At 36.2% G+C, this 19,267-nt stretch overlaps 1 protein-coding gene across 4 annotated transcripts in view; it reads right to left on the reverse strand.

The window, feature by feature from the left end:
- TASP1 (taspase 1) overlaps positions 1-19,267 on the reverse strand; it is a 259,919-nt gene that overhangs the window by 162,083 nt on the left and 78,569 nt on the right. For all 4 annotated transcript variants that reach the window (XR_004032224.1, XM_003252048.2, XM_030821990.1 and 1 more), the window contains one exon: positions 12,288-12,394. Coding sequence is in view for 3 of the 4 variants with exons in the window: in XM_003252048.2 (XP_003252096.1) it covers positions 12,288-12,394 (107 nt within the window). In the remaining variant the exon portion in view is untranslated. The remainder of the gene's footprint in view (positions 1-12,287; positions 12,395-19,267) is intronic.

Here is a 19,267-nt window from a genome sequence, read left to right on the forward strand (position 1 = left end):
GAGATTGTGGGCTGTTTCAAGCTATTATTTTTCAACATTCATTTCCCTCCCTTACTTACATATTATCTTACATCTCTATAATGTTGAGTGAGCATAATAATATTATTTGGCAATACTTCAGATAACCTATTCCTTTTCTTTATTTCCCCAAATACAAGCTTATTGTTAAAACAAGCATAGTTTTTAGACTAATGCATGTTTGAAGCCCTTAAATAATAGATTTTAAACCTACTGAAAGACTGCAAAATTTAACATTAAGAGGAAATATCATTATCTGGGTTTTCTCTTTCAAAATTAATATTCAAATCATCAGCTGTAGATGCTTAAATTAGTAATGTCAACTGAGTAAAGGCACTATTTCTAGGGACTGTGATAAGGATAAAGTAACAAAATGCTCATGCTTTTATGGACATACACAAACAAAATAACCACATACACCAACCTCAAAATGGCAAATGTGTAAAGCAGATAATTCAATTCAATTCAATTAACACTTATTAAGTACCTATCATCTGTGCCAACTAGAAGAAAGAAATTTGATCTGCATGGTATTGGAGCTAGCTCATAAAGGAAGAGTTGAATTAGAATTTTCAGGAAGCAAAGAAGTAGCTAATATTCCATTATGAATTATTGCTTGTCCCATTAAGGGAAGGAATATGAAGAAAAACTTAGATTTGAGAACTCTCAGCAAATAAAACTGAAAAGAGAAATATATTTGGTGAGAAAAAAGGATAATTCCAGAAGGAAGATAATGGAAAAGTAGCTTGTAGCTAGGTTTCAAGAGGGTTTATAAAATTCAGCTTAAAAGTTTGGGTTTTAACCCACAGAGAGTAAAGATTCTATTAAAGTTTCTTCCAGGAGAGAGACAAAACCAATGCAGGTGTTTTTAGGGAAATGTATCTTCCCATAGCACACAGAATTAAAACGGAATGGAGCAGGACTAGAGGCAAAGAAGCCAGGCATGAAGATACTGCAACAGTCCAGCCACTGAGGGTGAAAAGACAAAGGCTTACTGCTAGTAAATCTACTAAAAAGAAACAAGAAAAAAAAAAGTAGTGCATGTATTCATTAAATGTTTATTGAGCATTTATTATATGTCAAGCTGAGAAACCATGGTAAATAAGACATACAATAACTGTCCTCCTGGAACCTCATTCTACTGGAAGATAAAGACATCAAATAACCACACTAATAAGGACAGAGAGACAATTGGAGTAGAACAATAGCTTAAATAGAGAGAAGAAGGAAGGAGACAGGCAACATTCCCTGGATCTGGAATCACAGGTGTGAAGACCTTGACACAGGAAGAATCTTGACAATGTGACCCGGAGTGAGATGGCAAAAGATTGGAAAGACAGCCAGCCATGTCTGCTCCCATAGGGTCCTGGGGGCTCTGTTGGGGAGCCTATACTTTATTCTTAAGAGCAGCTGGAAGTGAATTAAGGGTTCAAGCAAGAGCATGATGAAATCAAACTGTACTTTTAGAAAACTCCAAGAATGCTGGGTAGAGAAATGACTGAAAGGGCAAGGCAGTTGTGGGCAGATAGGCAGGAAGCTAGTGCAATCATCCAGGAGAGTGAGTGGAGCATGATTCTAAACATGCTGAGTTAGACTGTGATGGGTCAAACAAGTGAAAATGTGTAACAGGCAGGAGAAAACAGGCAACTGGAACAGGTTGGGACAAAAAAAAGGAAATGGAAAAATACATAGAGATTCATCCATTCAAACAAACCTTCATTAAATAGCTGCTAATGTGTCAGGTGCTCTGCTGGGCAGGGGAACATAAAGAGCAAGGAGCCTGACTTGAGAGAATTGGCTGCCTGGTGAAGGCTTGACTGTGAACAATGAAAGTGACCCTGAGGCAAATCCTGGAAGCAAAGAGGAAGAGCTGCAACTCCAAGAAGGGAGTTCTAGACTACCTGGAGGAAAGCTAAATGAGTGATGCTGGGCATGAAGTCATTAACTGAATTCAATCATATGATCCCAGTTCATCTAAAATGTTCCATGTTTGTTTAAGCAATGGGTGCTTTTCTAAGCCCACTGTGACATATTAGGAAGAACAAGCAATGATCTCAAATACCGGCCCAATAGCTTACCCATTCCTGCAGATTATGGTTCGGTATGTTTAGAGCAGAGCCTAAGAATCTGTAGTTTTAAAAGTCCCCAGATGAATCTAATGATCAGCCAGGTTTAGGATCCACTAGAATAAAGAATTCCTTAATAAGAGAATCAAGGAAGTTTGGACATACTCCATGTTGACAATGAATATGTAATAAGAGTATTACCAAGCTAAAAAAGACCATGGTAATTACCTAGTTCAACAAGACTTTACTGCTGAGGAAACTAAAGTCTAGAGAGATTCCATGTTTGCCCCAAGTCTCTGGACTGGCTTATGGTAGACCTAGATACAACTCTTAACCCTTTATACACCGTCTCTCACCTTACCCTATTCTCTCCACTCCTCAAGTAATTCCAGCCTCAAGTCTTGTATTTCAAATAGTTCCTGGGACCTGACTATGCATTTAAAATATTCTAAGCTGATTAGAGAAGAGACAGCTGAACCAAGCCTTTAAAAAGTTACAGATAGTTTTCCATCAACCTAATTAAGCACTGGTTCTTTCTTGTCTTGTGATCTTAAAATACCCTTGTAATGGGTGTGTGCGTGTGTGTGTGTGTATGGGTGTGTGTGTGTGTACACACACATTTGATTTTTTTAATGCACTCGTTTATTCTGCTGTCTTATTAGCTATACATGTGTCAGCATCACCATGTCTATGATAGGGCAAATCAGGTCACTGGTGTATGGTGATATCATATGATATCACATGGAGAGATATTTAAACTTGGAATCTGATGTTCTTAACACCAGCATCTAAGCCAATTCCCAGATATGAAGGCTTCTATCTGTAGTCCCAGTGAGATTCCATTCACTGGAGATATTTCCTGTTAGGAAAGCTACAAGGTGGTGACTTGATATTATACACAAGATCAGCTGGGACTATTCCAATGATAACGTTAAGAAATGTTCCTTTTTTCCCTCTCCATTGATTCCGTTAAATACTAGATATTTTAAGTCTCTACAAAGCTATTAAATACTCAAAATTTAGGAAGAATTTACAAGGCTGACAATATCTGATGTCAACTTATAACAAATATTCTGACAAATCACAGGTTACTTCCATTACAAAATAAAAACAGTAGTTAAGATTTCTTAACATTGCCTTCTTGCCTCAATTTCACCTTACTTATAACAACATAGATTTAAGGTATAGCTTGGTGTGTATTTAAGGAAGACTGGGAAGAAACTCAATCTACTAGGTATTGAATCTTTATATGCTAAGTTAGAAGCTTTTCCTAAATCAGGAATACACACACACACACACACACACACACACACACTGCAATTGTCCAGTCATCAAAGGTCGAAAGTTTTAGACTCAGATATTGATGATTGGCATAAAGTACTATAAGCCATAAACATTTAGAAAATCCTCATTAAGTTATACTGAAAACAAATGCCAATCATCAGGCTTTATAACCTAAATAAATGTATGGGATGGGGGTGATCCAATAAGACATTAATTAAGTTACTGACCTATCTAATGATTTACATGTAAAATCCGTAGGCTCATCCAGTAATCAAGATAGTCTTATGTGAGGCAAATGTAATTTTCGTATATTATCTACAACTAAAAAAAAATAATTTCAAATACAAGACAATCATTTCACAGAATGAGTTTTCGGTTTTATTTTTTAAAAATACATGAAATATATCTCTTTATGTAAAAGATAAGTCAAAGAAGTTTCCTACTTCAGTTTACTCATATATTCATATACTAATCAACTCCTTGAGCAATATGACAAAACTCCAGACCATGCAAAGTCAATTTCTAGAGAAGACTAATTACGCCTTTCCCTGCACTCTTAATACTCTAAGAGTCCCTTCCAGTCATATCCAGGGCTGGCTGTTTGAAACTTATATTTATGGAATCTAGATTATGCCATGCATTCACTCAGTTTGTTTTTCTAATGTGAGGGTCTCCTCTTCTGGCAAGCACAGACAAGTACAAATGGAACGATCTGAGGAAAACATGTTGTTTTTTGTGCATCTATTTTCTTTGATCTTAGCCTACCTCTCACCCAAAAACTACAATGATTTAGTATGATACAGTTAAGCGTTTACATAATAATTTCAAGACGGTGGATAAAAGGGAAAAATGTTACCCACAATATACTTCAAAAGAATAGAATATATTTATATGAAGGGTACAAAGCAAGGCCCAATATTTCCTTTCTGAAACATGTGGCCAATTTGATGTCCCTATGTGGTGGCTAAAGAACACAAAATTAAAAGTTGTAGCATCTCTTTAGAGTGGTTTTGAGCATACAACATTGTATGAAAGCACCAAAAGCATTGCAAAATTATCTGAACTTGTTTATTAAAAATCAAAGAATGAAAGATATTCATTCACACAATGGAAAATGTCTGATTAACTTTCATTTCACTATCCCATGTAAGTACTGTTTTACCTAAACACCAATGAAATTAATTAAAACCTTAAATTACTTTGTAAAAGTCATGGGAGGAGGCAAATAATTATGTACATTCAACTGTAAAATCTGTTATTAAAGAAAAAGAGATGGAAACTATTTCAACAATATGCTTGTGAAAAATGAAGAGAAAGGAAAAAAAAGGCTTGAAACATCAAAAATGTTGAGATCAAACAATACCCCCAACCTCTTTTAATACTCTAAGAGTCCCTTCCAGTCATATCCAGGGCTGGCTGTTTGAAACTGATATTTATGAAATCTAGATTATGCCATGCATTCAGTCAGTTTGTTTTCCCAATACGAGGGTCTCCTCTTTTAGCAAGTAACTCTCAGTCATGTAGCAACCCAGTCAGTTCTGTAGCATAAGCCAAGTACAGCAATTGGCCAATGAGTTAATGAGTTAAACACTTCATTCCAAAGGTAAGGTTTCCTCTTCCAAATAGGATAAAGATTAGTAAACAATACAACTAACTACTTTTTTGTGTGTCAAAACAAAGCAAACAATACATTTAAAACAGGTAATCACTTCATCACATACACCACACAAACTTACTGATAAGTATTCCAACAATGAGAGGCCATGGCAATTTTCTAAGGGGAGATCCAGATGTCCATTTGCAGAAATTATGGAAGATACAGGAACATGCTGAACTGTACTGTGTGTATACAATGAGCAAAACTCAGATTGAAGGAAACATCACAGGACAAACAGTCCAGGTTATTTGACAGAAAAATAGTCCTTGCTTTGCCTAATAAATATAAATTTCAATTACCAGAGTTTATTTAAATCACAACAGTCCCTCGACAACATGGTTCAAATTTCAGTTACCATGGTATATTAACTCTGAGTAACTGCATGAAATATAAACTCCCCCGCCACCTCCTTGGTTCACAAACCACTGTAAACATCAGTGATGCACATCATGATCAGTGACCAATCATGACATTCTTTGAAAGTCTGTCAGTGATGTGTCACTGTGCATAGACAGCAGGTGGAAACGTTGCCTCTTTGTCTCTAAGTGATGAATTTACAGAACAAAGTGAAGGAAAAACAAAAACAAAACAAAAAAAAAAGTGATAATGCTGGAAGTGAAATTCAAATGAAAGATAAATGAAGTTATACGAGAAATAAGTGACCACGGGCATGTCTGACACTGCTGCCATTAAGGCTCTAGATATACAGACAGAGGAACTTAGTAAAGAGGATCTTATCAAGGAGTGGAGTTGGGACAAAAAGGATGAAGATGTCCCAGAGGAAGTGACATTGGCAAAAATTTCACACTAAAGAAAGACTGGCAGCTATGTGGTGACACTGAAAGAGCAAAGGGTAGAATGTTGAAAGCTGATCCAAAATTAGAAAGGAGTATGAAAATTCGCCACCACATAGAAAAGATGTTCATGTGATATCATAAGTTACATGCTGAGGAGGCAAGCATTGTTCAAATTACAAATTTTTATCCTAAATAAAACACTGTTAATGCTTCTAAATGCTTTAGTGTACTAAGTAAATATTGGTTTTACTTTTTTCTGTTTCCATACACATTTATAACCAACAGTAAAAGAGTTTTCTGGGTTTTTCTTTCTGTTTTTCTTTTTTCCTCTTTTTGAGACACAGTCAGGGAGACAGAGTCTCACTCTGTTGCCCAGGCTGGAGTGCAGTAGCATGATCATGGCTCACTGTAACCTCAAACTCCTGAGCTCAAGCTATCCTCCCACCTCAGCATCCTGAGTAATGGGGACTACAGGTGCATGCCACCATGCCCAGCTAGTTTTTCTTTTGTATTTACATATAGAGAGACAGGGTCTTGCTATGTTATCCAGGCTGGTCTCAAAACTCCTAGCCTCAAGTGATCCTCTTGCCTCGGCCTCCCAAAGCACTGGGATGACAGGTGTGAGCCACTGTTCTCCACCAAGAGTTTTTAACGTTTTGACAAAAATATTTAAAGGTCATGGAACAAGCTAAATGTACGCCATTAAGACCACTCTGCATGGTTTCACCTTCCATGGTCACTTTCTGGTCCAGCCCTACCATGCAAAGTACGGACTGTCTGTATACCATAAAAATAAGAGATAAAAGAAAAATCCAGAAGAGACAGGTCTACCCAGAGAGTGAAGTAGAACAGAACTTAAGGACTACTATTTTTATTTCACAATGTAACACTATATTATAGTATTTTTATTTCACAATATAATACTATATTATATATATATATATATATATATATATATATATATATATATATAATACTATAGGTAAATAGTCATCTTTTCCTTCTCCATCATGTCTTCCCTCTAAATAACAAAAAAAAAATAAGCAAGGATGAAACAAAGATGCCAGTTACCAAGAATGGATAATTACTAGGAATTTATGTTCCTCATTTTAAAGTATTTTATCTTAAAATCTATACATCCTAAAAGCAGAGATAAAATATGTTTTATTCAATTTATGTATAGACTAGCTATTTAGCTCAATATTACTTTGTATTAACAAGGGACGTGTTAATTATGGGGAAGGAGATTATAAAAACCTATCTCCATTAATGCTATACACTGTAAATGACCTACCAAATAGCCACTACCATTGACAATAAAACTGCTATTTTGTTTGGGAAGACAATGTGTCTATCCTCAAGCCATGAACTATGAGATGGTAATTATGACAACTCACCCAATTTCCTAGGCTCCTTTGCAGCTGGAAATAGCCATGTGACTGAATTGTACCCTTTCTCAACTACTAAGGAGAAGTTTATTGAGGGAGATTCCAGAAACATTTTGTATCCCAGATAAAAAAGGAACATACATCTGGCACTTCTCCCTCTTTGCCATCCTGCCTTACTCTCACCTTGAATGCAGATGTGACATCTAAAATTTCAGGAGCCATATCACATCCATGAGGCAAAAGGTATAAGAAAAAGGCCCAAGAGAATACCAGATATGTTAGCCCTAGCATCGTCAGAAACCTAAACTAATGCCAGCAACCAACCACCTCCAACCTTATTACTATGTGGCTAAGGGCCAGAGAGCAAGGGGACGAATATGCATTTCTTAAACCACAGTCAGGTTTTCCACTGTTTGCAGCCAAAAGCATTCCATGGATTAATAATTCTTATTTTAAACTAATCAAATGTAAGTATAAATGGTCAAAGACTAAAGAAAACAGGAGCACTCTAATTTATAGAGGTAGAATACCAAGCAGAATAAATTCTTCTGGCTTTAATTTGTATTTCTACTTGTACTGTGATAATGTTTGTACAATTGATTACTTTAAAAGAAAAAAAATCAATGCAATAAAAAAAATTCTAAATTTATCTAGTTTTTTTTCACACTTTAAATTACAGGCATAACTTGGAAATATTGCAGGTTTGGTTCCAGACCACCACAATAGAGCAAATATTACAATAAAGTGAGTCAAACAAATATTTTGGTTTCCGAGTGCACATAAAAGTTATGTTTACACTTTACTGTAGTCTATTAAGTGTAAAATAGCATTATGTTTAAAAAAATGTGCATACCTTAACTTTAAAATAATGTATTGCTAAAAAGTGTTACTCATCTGACCCTTCAGCAAGCAAGTCATCATCTTGTGGCTGGTGGAGGGTCTTGACCCAATGTTGATGGCTGCTGACTCATCAGGGTGGCGGTTGCTCATACATGAGATGGCTGTGGCAACTTCTTACAACAAACTAATAATGAAGTTTATCACATCGAACGACCCTTCCTTTCACCAAAGATTTCTCTGTAGTACATGATGTTACTTGACAGCATTTTACCCACAGAACTTCTTTCAAAACTGGATTCAACTCTCAAACCCTGCTGTTGCTTTATTAATAAGCTTACCTAATATTTTAAATCCTGGCTGGGCACAGTGGCTCATGCCTGTAATCCCAGCACTTTGGGAGACCAAGGTGGGTGGATCACCTGAGGTCAGGAGTTCCAGATCAGCCTGGCCAACATGGTGAAACCCCATCTCTACTAAAATTACAAAAATTAGCCAGGCGTGGTGGCAGGTGCCTGTAGTCTCAGCTGCTCAGGAGGCTGAGGCAGGAGAATCGCTTGAACCTGTGAGGCGGAGGTTGCAGTGAGCCAAGATCGTGCCACTGCACTCCAGCCAGAGCAACAGAGCAAGACTCCCTCTAAAAAAAAAAAAAAAAAAAAAATTCTAAATCATTTCTCATTTCAACAATACTTTCAGCATCTTCATCAAGAGTAGATTCCATCTCAATAAATCACTTTATTTATCCACAAGAAGCAACTCTTCACCTGTAAAGTTCTATCATGAGATTGTAGCAATTCAAGCCACATCTTCAGGCCCTACTTCTAATTCTAGTTCTCTTGCTATTTCCACCACATCCACAGCGACTTCCTCCACTGAAGTCCTGAATCCCTCAAAGTCATCCAAGAGGCTTGGAATCCATTTCTTCCAAACGCCTATGAATGTTGACATTTTGACTTTCTCCCATGAATCACGAATATACATAATGGCATCTAGAATAGTGAGTCCTTTCCAGAAGGTTTTCAATTTACCTTGCCCAGATCCATCAGAGGAATCACTATCTATGGCAGCCTTAGCCTTACAAAATGTCTTTCTTAAGTAACAAAGACTTGAAAATCGAAATTACCCCTTGATTCACAGCAAGCATAATGAGGATCTTGGTGGCATATAATTCAAATGAAAGGAACAGAGGCAGATGGTACACCAAAAGGTATTCTATTAGCTTTGGGTATTTAAGATGCCATTGGCATCAAGTAATAGGTTTTATGGTGAAAATGGAAAGCATTGGTCAATCTGAGCCCATTAAGTTGGAGATGGGTTAAGAAAGTTACTGATTTCCACTGCCTACTTCTACCACCAGAAAGCCCTATTTCCCCAGCTCTACTCTTTTAGTAAATGGCAAATATCCAACTGCTCAGCTAAAACCCTTCAATCCTCTGCTCAGCTAAAACCCTTAATTCCTCTCTCTTTCTTGCCAATAACTATTGGCATCAATATTGTCTTTCTAGAAATCCTCAAAATATTTTCTGGATATATTCACTTATCGTCATCTCCATCCCTATCACCCACAGTCCAAAGTGCCATAACCTCCAAACTGTAATGACTTTGTAACTAGTCTCCCAACTTCTATTCTTACCTCCCCCTTGGACTGATTATTCAATAGTAGCCCATGGAGAACTTTGCAAAATGTGAATGAGAAAGCACTGTTTCCCTACTTTAAACTCTTCAATGGCTAGCCATTATTCTTGCATAAAATTCAAGAATAAAATAAATAAAATTCTTGAATAAAATTCAAACTCCTTGCCATGATCTACCAGGTCCTAAAGGAGCTAGCCCATACCAACTTCTCCAGCTTCATCTCATACATTCACCCCTTGCTCACTGATTTGGGCACACTGACTCTCTCTCTCCATTCCTGTAATACGCCAAACTCCCACAGGGCCTCTGCACATGCAGCTCATTCTGCCTGGAACACTCTTCCACTGAGTCTTCATAAAAGGCACTCATATTTTAGATGTCACCTCAAATGTTATCTCCTCATAGGGGTCTCTGTTGATCATTCTATTTAATAAAGGCTTCATTCAGACTCTCACATCCAAGTTACTCTATATCACGTCATTTTGTTCTTCTTTTTTTCCTTCATAACAGTTACCAGAATAACTATCTTAATTATATGCTAATATGTCTCTTTCTGCTAAAATGTAAGGTGGCATTAGAGCATGAGCTTCTTCCATCTTGTTTACCATTATTTTCTTACTACCCAGTTCAGTACCATTTCCTGAATGGAAAACTGAACTACTTGAATAATTCCAGCTGAAGATACTCTCTACGAGATGCAGTGAAACTTCTATACATACAAATCCTAACCTGATCTCCACAAAAAGAACGGTATGAGAATTTCACAGCAGCTTTATTTGTAATAGTAAAAAAAACTGGAAAAAAAATCAAATGTCCATCAACAGGAAAACGGATAAACAAATTAATGTGTATTTATATTAGGAAATATTAAACAGTAATAAAAAAGAATAAATCAGTGATACAACGTCTAATAAAAGCTTTTTGTGAAAGAAGCCAAACAGAAAAGAGTACATTCTGTATGATTCCATTTATATAACGTTCAGAGCAAGAAAAAGCATTTACTATAATAAAAATCAGAACAGTGGCTGCCTATAAGTTGGAGACTAACTGGAAAGCAGCATGAAAGAACTGGAAATATTCTATATCTTGATAGGTGTATGGTTTACATGGGCATATATGTTTATAAAAACTGATTAAATCATTTACTCTATGCAAATTTTATTACAATGTTTTTGTTTTTGTTTCTGTTTTGAGACGGGGTCTCACTCCATCACCCAGGCTACAGCACAGTGACATGATGACGGCTCACTGCAGCCTTGACACCCCAGACTCGGGTGATTCTCCTACCTCAGCCTCCTGAGTAGCTGGGAGTACAGGTATGCACCACCACATCCAGCTACATTTTTGTACAGATGGGGTTTTCTTTGTTGCCCATGATGGTCTCAACTCCTGGGCTCTAGTAATCCACCCACCTCGGCCTCCCAAAGTACTGTGATTACAGGCATGAGCCACTGCACCTGGCCTATCATGAATTTTTAAAAAGGCAAAAAAGTCCTAAATTCATTCACCCACACATCACATCCGATGCAGAAACCCAAGAAATAGACTATCCACCATCATATCAAGATCTACTTATTAATTTGTTCATCTGCCTTCTAAATTCTTACTCTTTGCGGGCAGAAAATTAAAAAGGTTTGTACCAAACTGATTGTCTTGTGGCAACACACCAAGAAAATATCTATCACTACAAAGGATGATGTTTTATGCATTTATACAGAGGTAAACCACATAAAACTATGACGCAAAAGACAAAACAGTATATAAGCCATTACAGAAGAACTAAACAATAAAGAATATTGATGAATGCTAAGGTACATCACATGACCATGTGACCTGGGACACCCATCATGAGCTGTATGCTAAGAAACCCCTAAGCCACAGGCTGAGCAAGAATGTTGTAGTTTTCAACTTCCTTCTATCCCTAAACATCTGAATACAATATGTATATTTTCTTATTATACTTACACTCTACTCCCTAAACAGTCATCTTAAGAATCACCATCTGGAGCTGTAAGAACCAAAACAGTAGCCACGAGCCAAATGTAGCTATTCAGAAATCAAAATGAGGCAAGGACAAATGGAAAGCTGAATTTTTAATTTTATAAAATTTTAATTAATTTCTGATATATTAAACTATTAGAAAGATTTAAGTATACCTGTAATAACTTGGTATGTAAATTTACTATTTCACAGTAAATTTTTATGAAATATAAATACAGATCAAATATATCTAATAAAAATTTAGTGTTATAATTGAGATGTGGAAAATTCAAACTGGTTCTGAAGACTTAATACTAAAAATGATAATGTAAAATAGCTCATTAATATTTTTTCCCTGATCATATTTCAAAGTTATATTTTAGATCCACTGGTTTAAATAAAATATATTAAAATTAATTTCCCTTGTTTCTTTCTACTTTCTTTTTCTCTTTTATGAGCCTAATATTATGAACACATTTTTTAATGTAGCTACTGAAAAACTTTAAAGTACATATGTGACACACATTCTATTTCTACTGAATTGTACTGTCCTAAAGCTTGTATCTAAATGCAGAAGATATATCATTATGATACATTAATTTGAATATTTCAAACACCACCTGACCTTTTCACTTGATTGTCTTCTTTTCTTTAGTTGAATAAAATCTGTTTCCACCCTTTCTGCCAGCTCTAGTTTCCTCTTGTTTCTTTTAAATGCAGCTAAACTGAATCCTATAAAATAAAAATAAAAAACATTAAATATAACATTTAAGAAATATTAGGGCAATGGGTCAAATGAGATATCTGAAGAGCCTTCCCAGAAGAAAATCCTTCAGTATGTTACATTAAGGGTTTAAAAAGTCTTTTCAGTGTATACAGGGATTGCAGGAGAATAAGAGAAATAAACTAAGATTTTAAAATTAAGAAAAAGGTCAAACCCAAAGAAACAAAGGAGTCCTGAAGGTACACACTACCCTCAGGGCATCTGTTGATGCAAGCCTCCTCCAACTGTGGTTTTAAAGGTCTCTGCGCAAAGGAGGTAAGAGCTGAAACTTGGGCACAATGCAGTATGAGAAAACACACTGGAGATTATCCACAAAGAAAGGAGAAAGTCTCAATGGTTGATATGCCGAGTGAACGGGAGAATGAGAAAAAAGCCACCAGGGACCAAAAAACAATAAAAAGTAAATAAAACATTTTTTAGTTGGACATTTGGGTTGGTTCCAACTCTTTGCTATTGTAAATAGTGCCACAATAAACATACGTGTGCATGTGTCTTTATAGCAGCATGATTTATAGTCCTTTGGGTATATACCCAGTAATGGGATGGCTGGGTCAAATGGTATTTCTAGTTCTAGATCCCTGAGGAATCGCCACACTGACTTCCACAATGGTTGAACTAGTTTACAGTCCCACCAACAGTGTAAAAGTGTTCCTATTTCTCCACATCCTCTCCAGCACCTGTTGTTTCCTGACTTTTGAATGATGGCTATTCTAACTGGTGTGAGATGGTATCTCACTGTGGTTTTGATTTGCATTTCTCTGATGGCCAGTGATGATGAGCATTTTTTCATGTGTTTTTTGTCTGCATAAATGTCTTCTTTTGAGAAGTGTCTGTTCATGTCCTTTGACCACTTTTTGATGGGGTTGTTTTTTTCTTGTAAATTTGTTTGGGTTCATTGTAGATTCTGGATATTAGCCCTTTGGAAACTGGAAAACATCATTCTCAGTAAACTATCGCAAGGACAAAAAACCAAACACCGCATGTTCTCACTCATAGGTGGGAATTGAACAATGAGAACTCATGGACACAGCAAGGGGAACATCACACTCCGGCGACTGTTGTGGGGTGGGGGGAGGGGGGAGGGACAGCATTAGGAGATATACCTAATGCTAAATGACGAGTTAATGGGTGCAGCCAAACAACATGGCACATTGATACAGATGTAACAAACCTGCACATTGTGCACATGTACCCTAAAACCTAAAGTATAATAATAAAAAAATTAAAAAAACAAAAAAAATAAAAAATAAAACATTTTTTAAACCAGAAAACTTGCAAATCTCAGCTTTGGTTCTAGATGTAAAGAGGAAACATCTCCCTAGAAATTTCATGACTAATGAGGGCATTTAGATAGGCCTTGAGTAGAATTCTTATTACCTGTGAGACCCCAGGGTAAAAAAGTGATCAACAGTGCTTCAAAGGGCCTCCAAACACAAATGCAAATACTCCCCAGAAAATCAAACTGGACTTAACTTACCCAGACCTCAAAGAACTCCCATGTTTCAATCAACATGTGCTCATAGTTTTAAAAGGAAAATTCATAAAACACATAAGAGATAAACTACCAAGAATAAAAGCCAGCCAAATATCAGAAAGCATAACCTGACCTGCAAAAATCTCAGATACTTGAATAATCAGATACAGAATATAACACACGTTTATGTTCAGAGAAAGAAAAGAAAGATATCAAAAACAGGATTAAGCAGCAAGATGATAAACTGACCAGGCTGAATTGAAGAACAAATAGAGCTTCAATCAATAAATAAATAATCAAAATTTTAAAACTTGATATACAAATTTTAACAGCCAATTAGATCCAGCTGATAAGAGAAATTACAAACTGGAACATAACACTGACGAAGTTACTGAAATTTTCTGATAATGGCAGACTAAGTTATTCAGAGTAATTATCCACAGAATATTCCTAAAAGTGTTGGGTAAAATATTTAAAATACCACCTTAAAAGCATTCAAAACCTTACAAGTACTAAGCTAAATTCTTGGGTAAACTGAGGACTAAAGGTATTATTGCACTGTGAACATTTGCCAACACTAGCACACTTGCATTTGACTAAATGGCATCAAGGAGAGGGATATGTCAAGCCCAGAGCCCATTAAGAGTAGAGAGTTTTATAGGAGACATTCCCCACAATAAACTGGGAATTTAAAGGGCTAATTCTCTTAGAGTAATGCTAATCCATAACTAAGTCCATTAATCCCTCTATCTCAAAAGCAAATGCATGCAGGCAATATTGTCCTGGATTATAGCAGAGCATGAGACCAAGAGAAGGTGGGGGGAGAAAACAGGGAGAAGGTAGAGAAAAAGAAAGAACAAAGTATTCGAAAGAGGTGGGGAAAGAAAACTATCTTTGAGAAACTTTTGGTCTCATGGGGCCCTTGCATAGATTTACAAATATACACACTGTACAGTCCCAGAAGGAAAAGAAAGAGAGAAAGAGAAGATGGTTAACTTGAAGAAATAATAGCTGAAAACTTGCCAAATTTGATGAAAGATATGAACACCCAAGATATAAACACCCAAGAAGCTCAAGGAACTCCAAGTAGGAAAACTGAGAGATCCATACCAAGGCACATTATAATCAAATTGTCAAAGGCCAAAGACAAAGAGAGAATCTTGAAAAGCAGATTATCACCTACTAGGGATCCTCAATAAAATTATAAGCAGATTTCTCATCAGAAACTTTGGAAGCCAGAAACAGTGGGTTGATATATTCAAAGTGCTGAAACAACAAAAGCATCAACCAGGAACCCTGGATGTGGCCAAACGGTCCTTCAAAAATGAGGGGCAAATTAAAATACTCTCAGGTAAACAAAAACTGAGATAGTTCATTTTTGCTGGACCTACCCTGCAAGAAATGCTGAAGGAAATCCTTCCGGTTAAAATGAAAGAACCTTAGGCAGAACTCAAACCTGTAAATAAATAATGATCTCTGATAAAGATAAATACATGGACAACTATAAAAGCTAGTCTTATTGTAATTTTGGTTTCTAACTATGTTTTTTGTTTTCCACGTGATTTTATTTTATTTATTTATTTATTTTTTTATTTTTTTTTTTTTTGAGACAGAGTCTGGCTCTGTCCCCCAGGCTGGAGTGCAGTGGCACCATCTCGGCTCACGGCAAGCTCCACCTCCCGGGTTCATGCCATTCTCCTGCCTCAGCCTCCCGAGTAGCTGGGACTACAGGCGCCCACCACCACGCCCTGCTAATTTTTTTGTATTTTTAGTAGAGACAGGGTTTCACTATGTTGGCCAGGATGGTCTCGGACTCCTGACCTCATGATCTGCCCACCTCGGCCTCCCAAAGTGCTAGGATTACAGGCTTAAGCCACTGCGCCAGACCCTTATTTATTTATGAGACAGAGTCTCACTCTGCCACCCAAGCTGGAGTGCAGTGGCACAATCTGGGCTCACTACAACCCCTGCCTCCCAGGTTCAAGCGATTCACTTGCCTCGGCCTCCCAAGTAGCAGGGATTACAGGCACGTGCCACCACGCCTGGCTAAGTTTTTGTATTTTTAGTAGAGACGGGGTTTCACCATGTTGGCCAGACTCGTCTCAAACTCCCGAGCTCAGGTGATTCACCCGCATCAGCCTCCCAAAGTGCTGGAATTACAGGCATGAGCCACCATGCCTAGCTTATTTTCTACATGATTTAAGAAATTAAAGCATTAAAACACTATCAGTCTGTTTTGAGACAGACAATGGGAAAAGATACAATTTTGCAAAAGAGGGTTGAGATAGAGCTGTATAAGAACAGAATTTTTATTTGTTATTGAAGTTAAGCTGGTCTAAATTCAAATTAGAGTGTTATAATTTTAGAATGTTAAATGTAATCCCCATCGTAACCACAAAAAAAATAGCAAGACAATATACACAAAAGAAAATGAAAAGAGAACACAATAAACCAAGTAGATCTAAAAGATAGAAACAGAACACTCTATTCAACAACAGAATTCACATTCTTCTCAAGTTCACTTGGGATATTTTTCCAAAATGTCCCATTTGTGTGTGAGCACAAATCAAATCTCAATAGATCGTAAAAGATAGGTATTGTACAATGTATCTTCTCCAACTACAATAGGATGGAGTTAGAAATCAAGGTAGAAGAAAACTGCAAAATGCACAAATTGTGAAAACTAAAATACAGAAAGAAATCACAAAGGAATTAGAAAATCCTTGGATGAGAATAAAAATTAATACACCGAAACTTACGAAGTGCATCAAAAGCCTCATGAAGGGAAAATTTTATGGCTATAAACACATTAAAAAAGATGGAAGATTTCAAACAACAACCTAGCTTTAAAACTTAAGGAACTAGTAAAAGAAGAATTAAACCCAAAGCTAGCAGAACAAAGGAAATAAAGATCAGAGTGGAGATAAATAAAATAGATAATACCAAAAAAATAGAGAAAAACAAATAAAACCAAAAGTTAGTTCATGGAAAACATTAACAAAATTTAAGATCTTTAGCTAGATTAACTAAGAAAAAAAAAGACAAATTACTATAATCAGAAATCAAAGTGGGGACATTACTACTGATTCTTCAAAAATAAAAAGTATTATAGGCCAGGCACAGTGGCTCATGCCTGTAATCCCAGCACTTTGGGAAACCAATGTGGGTGAATCACTTGAATACAGGAGTTCAAGACCAGCCTGGGTAACATGGTGAAACCCTGTCTCTATAAAAAATACAAAAATTAGCCAAGCATGGTGGCATGGATCGTCTTAGTCTGGGAAATCAAGGTTGCAGTGAGCCACGTTTGCGCCACTGCACTCCAGCCTGGTCAAGAGCAAACCTTGTTTCAAAAAAAAAAAAAATTATATCTCTATATACATATATGTGTGTGTGTGTGTGTGTGTGTTGTGTATGTGTATACGTGTGTATGTATGTGTGTGTATATATACACCTATGTATTAAAGCATTAAAACACTATCAGTCTGTTTTGAGACAGACAATGGGAAAAGATACAATTTTGCAAAAGAGGGTTGAGATAGAGCTGTATCACGTGTGTATGTGTATACACATATATAAACACACACATAGGTGTATATACATATATATACACACACATAGGTGTATATACACATATATACACACACATACATGCACACGTATACACATACACAACACACACACACACACATATATATGTATATAGAGACATAATTTTTTTGAGACAAGGTATATATGCATATATATGTACACACACATATAAATAGAGTTCTATGAAAAATTGTGTACCCAAATATTGAATGACCTAAATGAAATTAACAAAGCCCAATAACACAAAACCTACAAGACTGCATCATGAAGAAATAGAAAATTTAAATTAACCCATAACTAGTAAGGAGATTGAATCAATAATCCAAACTCTCCTGGTGAAAAAAAAATTCCCAGACTTCATGACTTCACTGGAGCATTCTACCAAACATTTAAACAATACCGAAAACATTAACAAAGAGGAAACACTTCCAAAGTCATTCTATGAGGCCAGCATTATCCTAATACCAAAACCATACAAAGACACCATAAGAAAGCTATCAACCAGTACCCCTTATGAACGTTGATGCAAAATTCCTCAACAAAATACTGCCAAACCAAATGCAGCAGCATATTAAAAGGATAATACACTATGACAAAGTGCAATTTATTCCTAAGAAGCAAAGGTCGTTCAACATATGAAAATCAATGTTACACACCAACATTAACAGGATGAAGGGAAAAAGCCATATGATCTTTTTTTTTTTTTTTTTTTTTTTTTACAGAGACAGGGCCTCACTATGTTGCCCAGGCTGGTCTTGAACTTCTGGCCTCAAGTGATCCTCCCGCCTCAGCCTCCCAAAGTGCTGGGATTATAGGCATGAGCCACCCCACCCAGCATGATCATAAATTGATGCACAAATAATCATGTTACAAAATTAAAAATTCTTTCATAGTAAAAACACCAAACTAGAAATAGAAAGAAACTACATAAAAAGGCAAAATGTGAAAAGCCCACAGCTAACATCATATCTATGGTGAAAGACTGAAAGCTTTTCCCCTAAAATCAGAAACATGACAAGGATATGTACTTTCACCACTTCTAGTACTAGAAGTCCAAACCTAATATTAGAAGTACTAGAACTAGAAGTCCTAGAAGTACTGGAAGTCCTAGCCAAGGCAATTAGGTAAGGAAAAGAGGTAAAAGGCATTCAAACTGGAAAGGAGGAAATAAAATTATGACTTGATCTTATACTTGGAACATCCTAAAGATCTCCAACCCCGCCCCATGACACAAACACACAAACCCACTAGAACTAATAAATTCAGCAAAGTTGTATGATACAAAATCAACACTCAAAAATCAGTTGCATTTCTATAAATTAACAATGAACAATTTAAAAAGAAATTAAGAAAGCAATCCCATTTACAATAGCATCGAAAAGTATAAAATGCTTAGAAAAAAACTAAAATCAAGGAGGCAAAAGACTTGTATGCTGAAAACTACAAAACATTGCTGAAAGAAATTAAAGATGTTAATAATGAAAAGACACCCATGTTCATGAATTGGAAGCTTTAATATTGTTAAGATGTCAGTACTACTTAAAGCAATCTATAGATTCAGTGTAATCCCTAACAAGATCCCAATAGTGTTTTGTTTTGTTTTTTTAAGAAACAGAAATATCAATCCTAAAATTCATATACAATCTAAAGGGACACTAAATAATCAAAACAATCTTGGAAACAAAAAAACAGTAGGAAGTCTCACTTCCTAATTTCAAAACTTACTGCAAAGCTACAGCAATCAAAACAGTATGGT

The sequence above is a fragment of the Nomascus leucogenys genome, chromosome 11, assembly GCF_006542625.1.
Source record: "Nomascus leucogenys isolate Asia chromosome 11, Asia_NLE_v1, whole genome shotgun sequence".
In the NCBI taxonomy this organism is placed as follows: Eukaryota; Metazoa; Chordata; class Mammalia; order Primates; family Hylobatidae; genus Nomascus; species Nomascus leucogenys.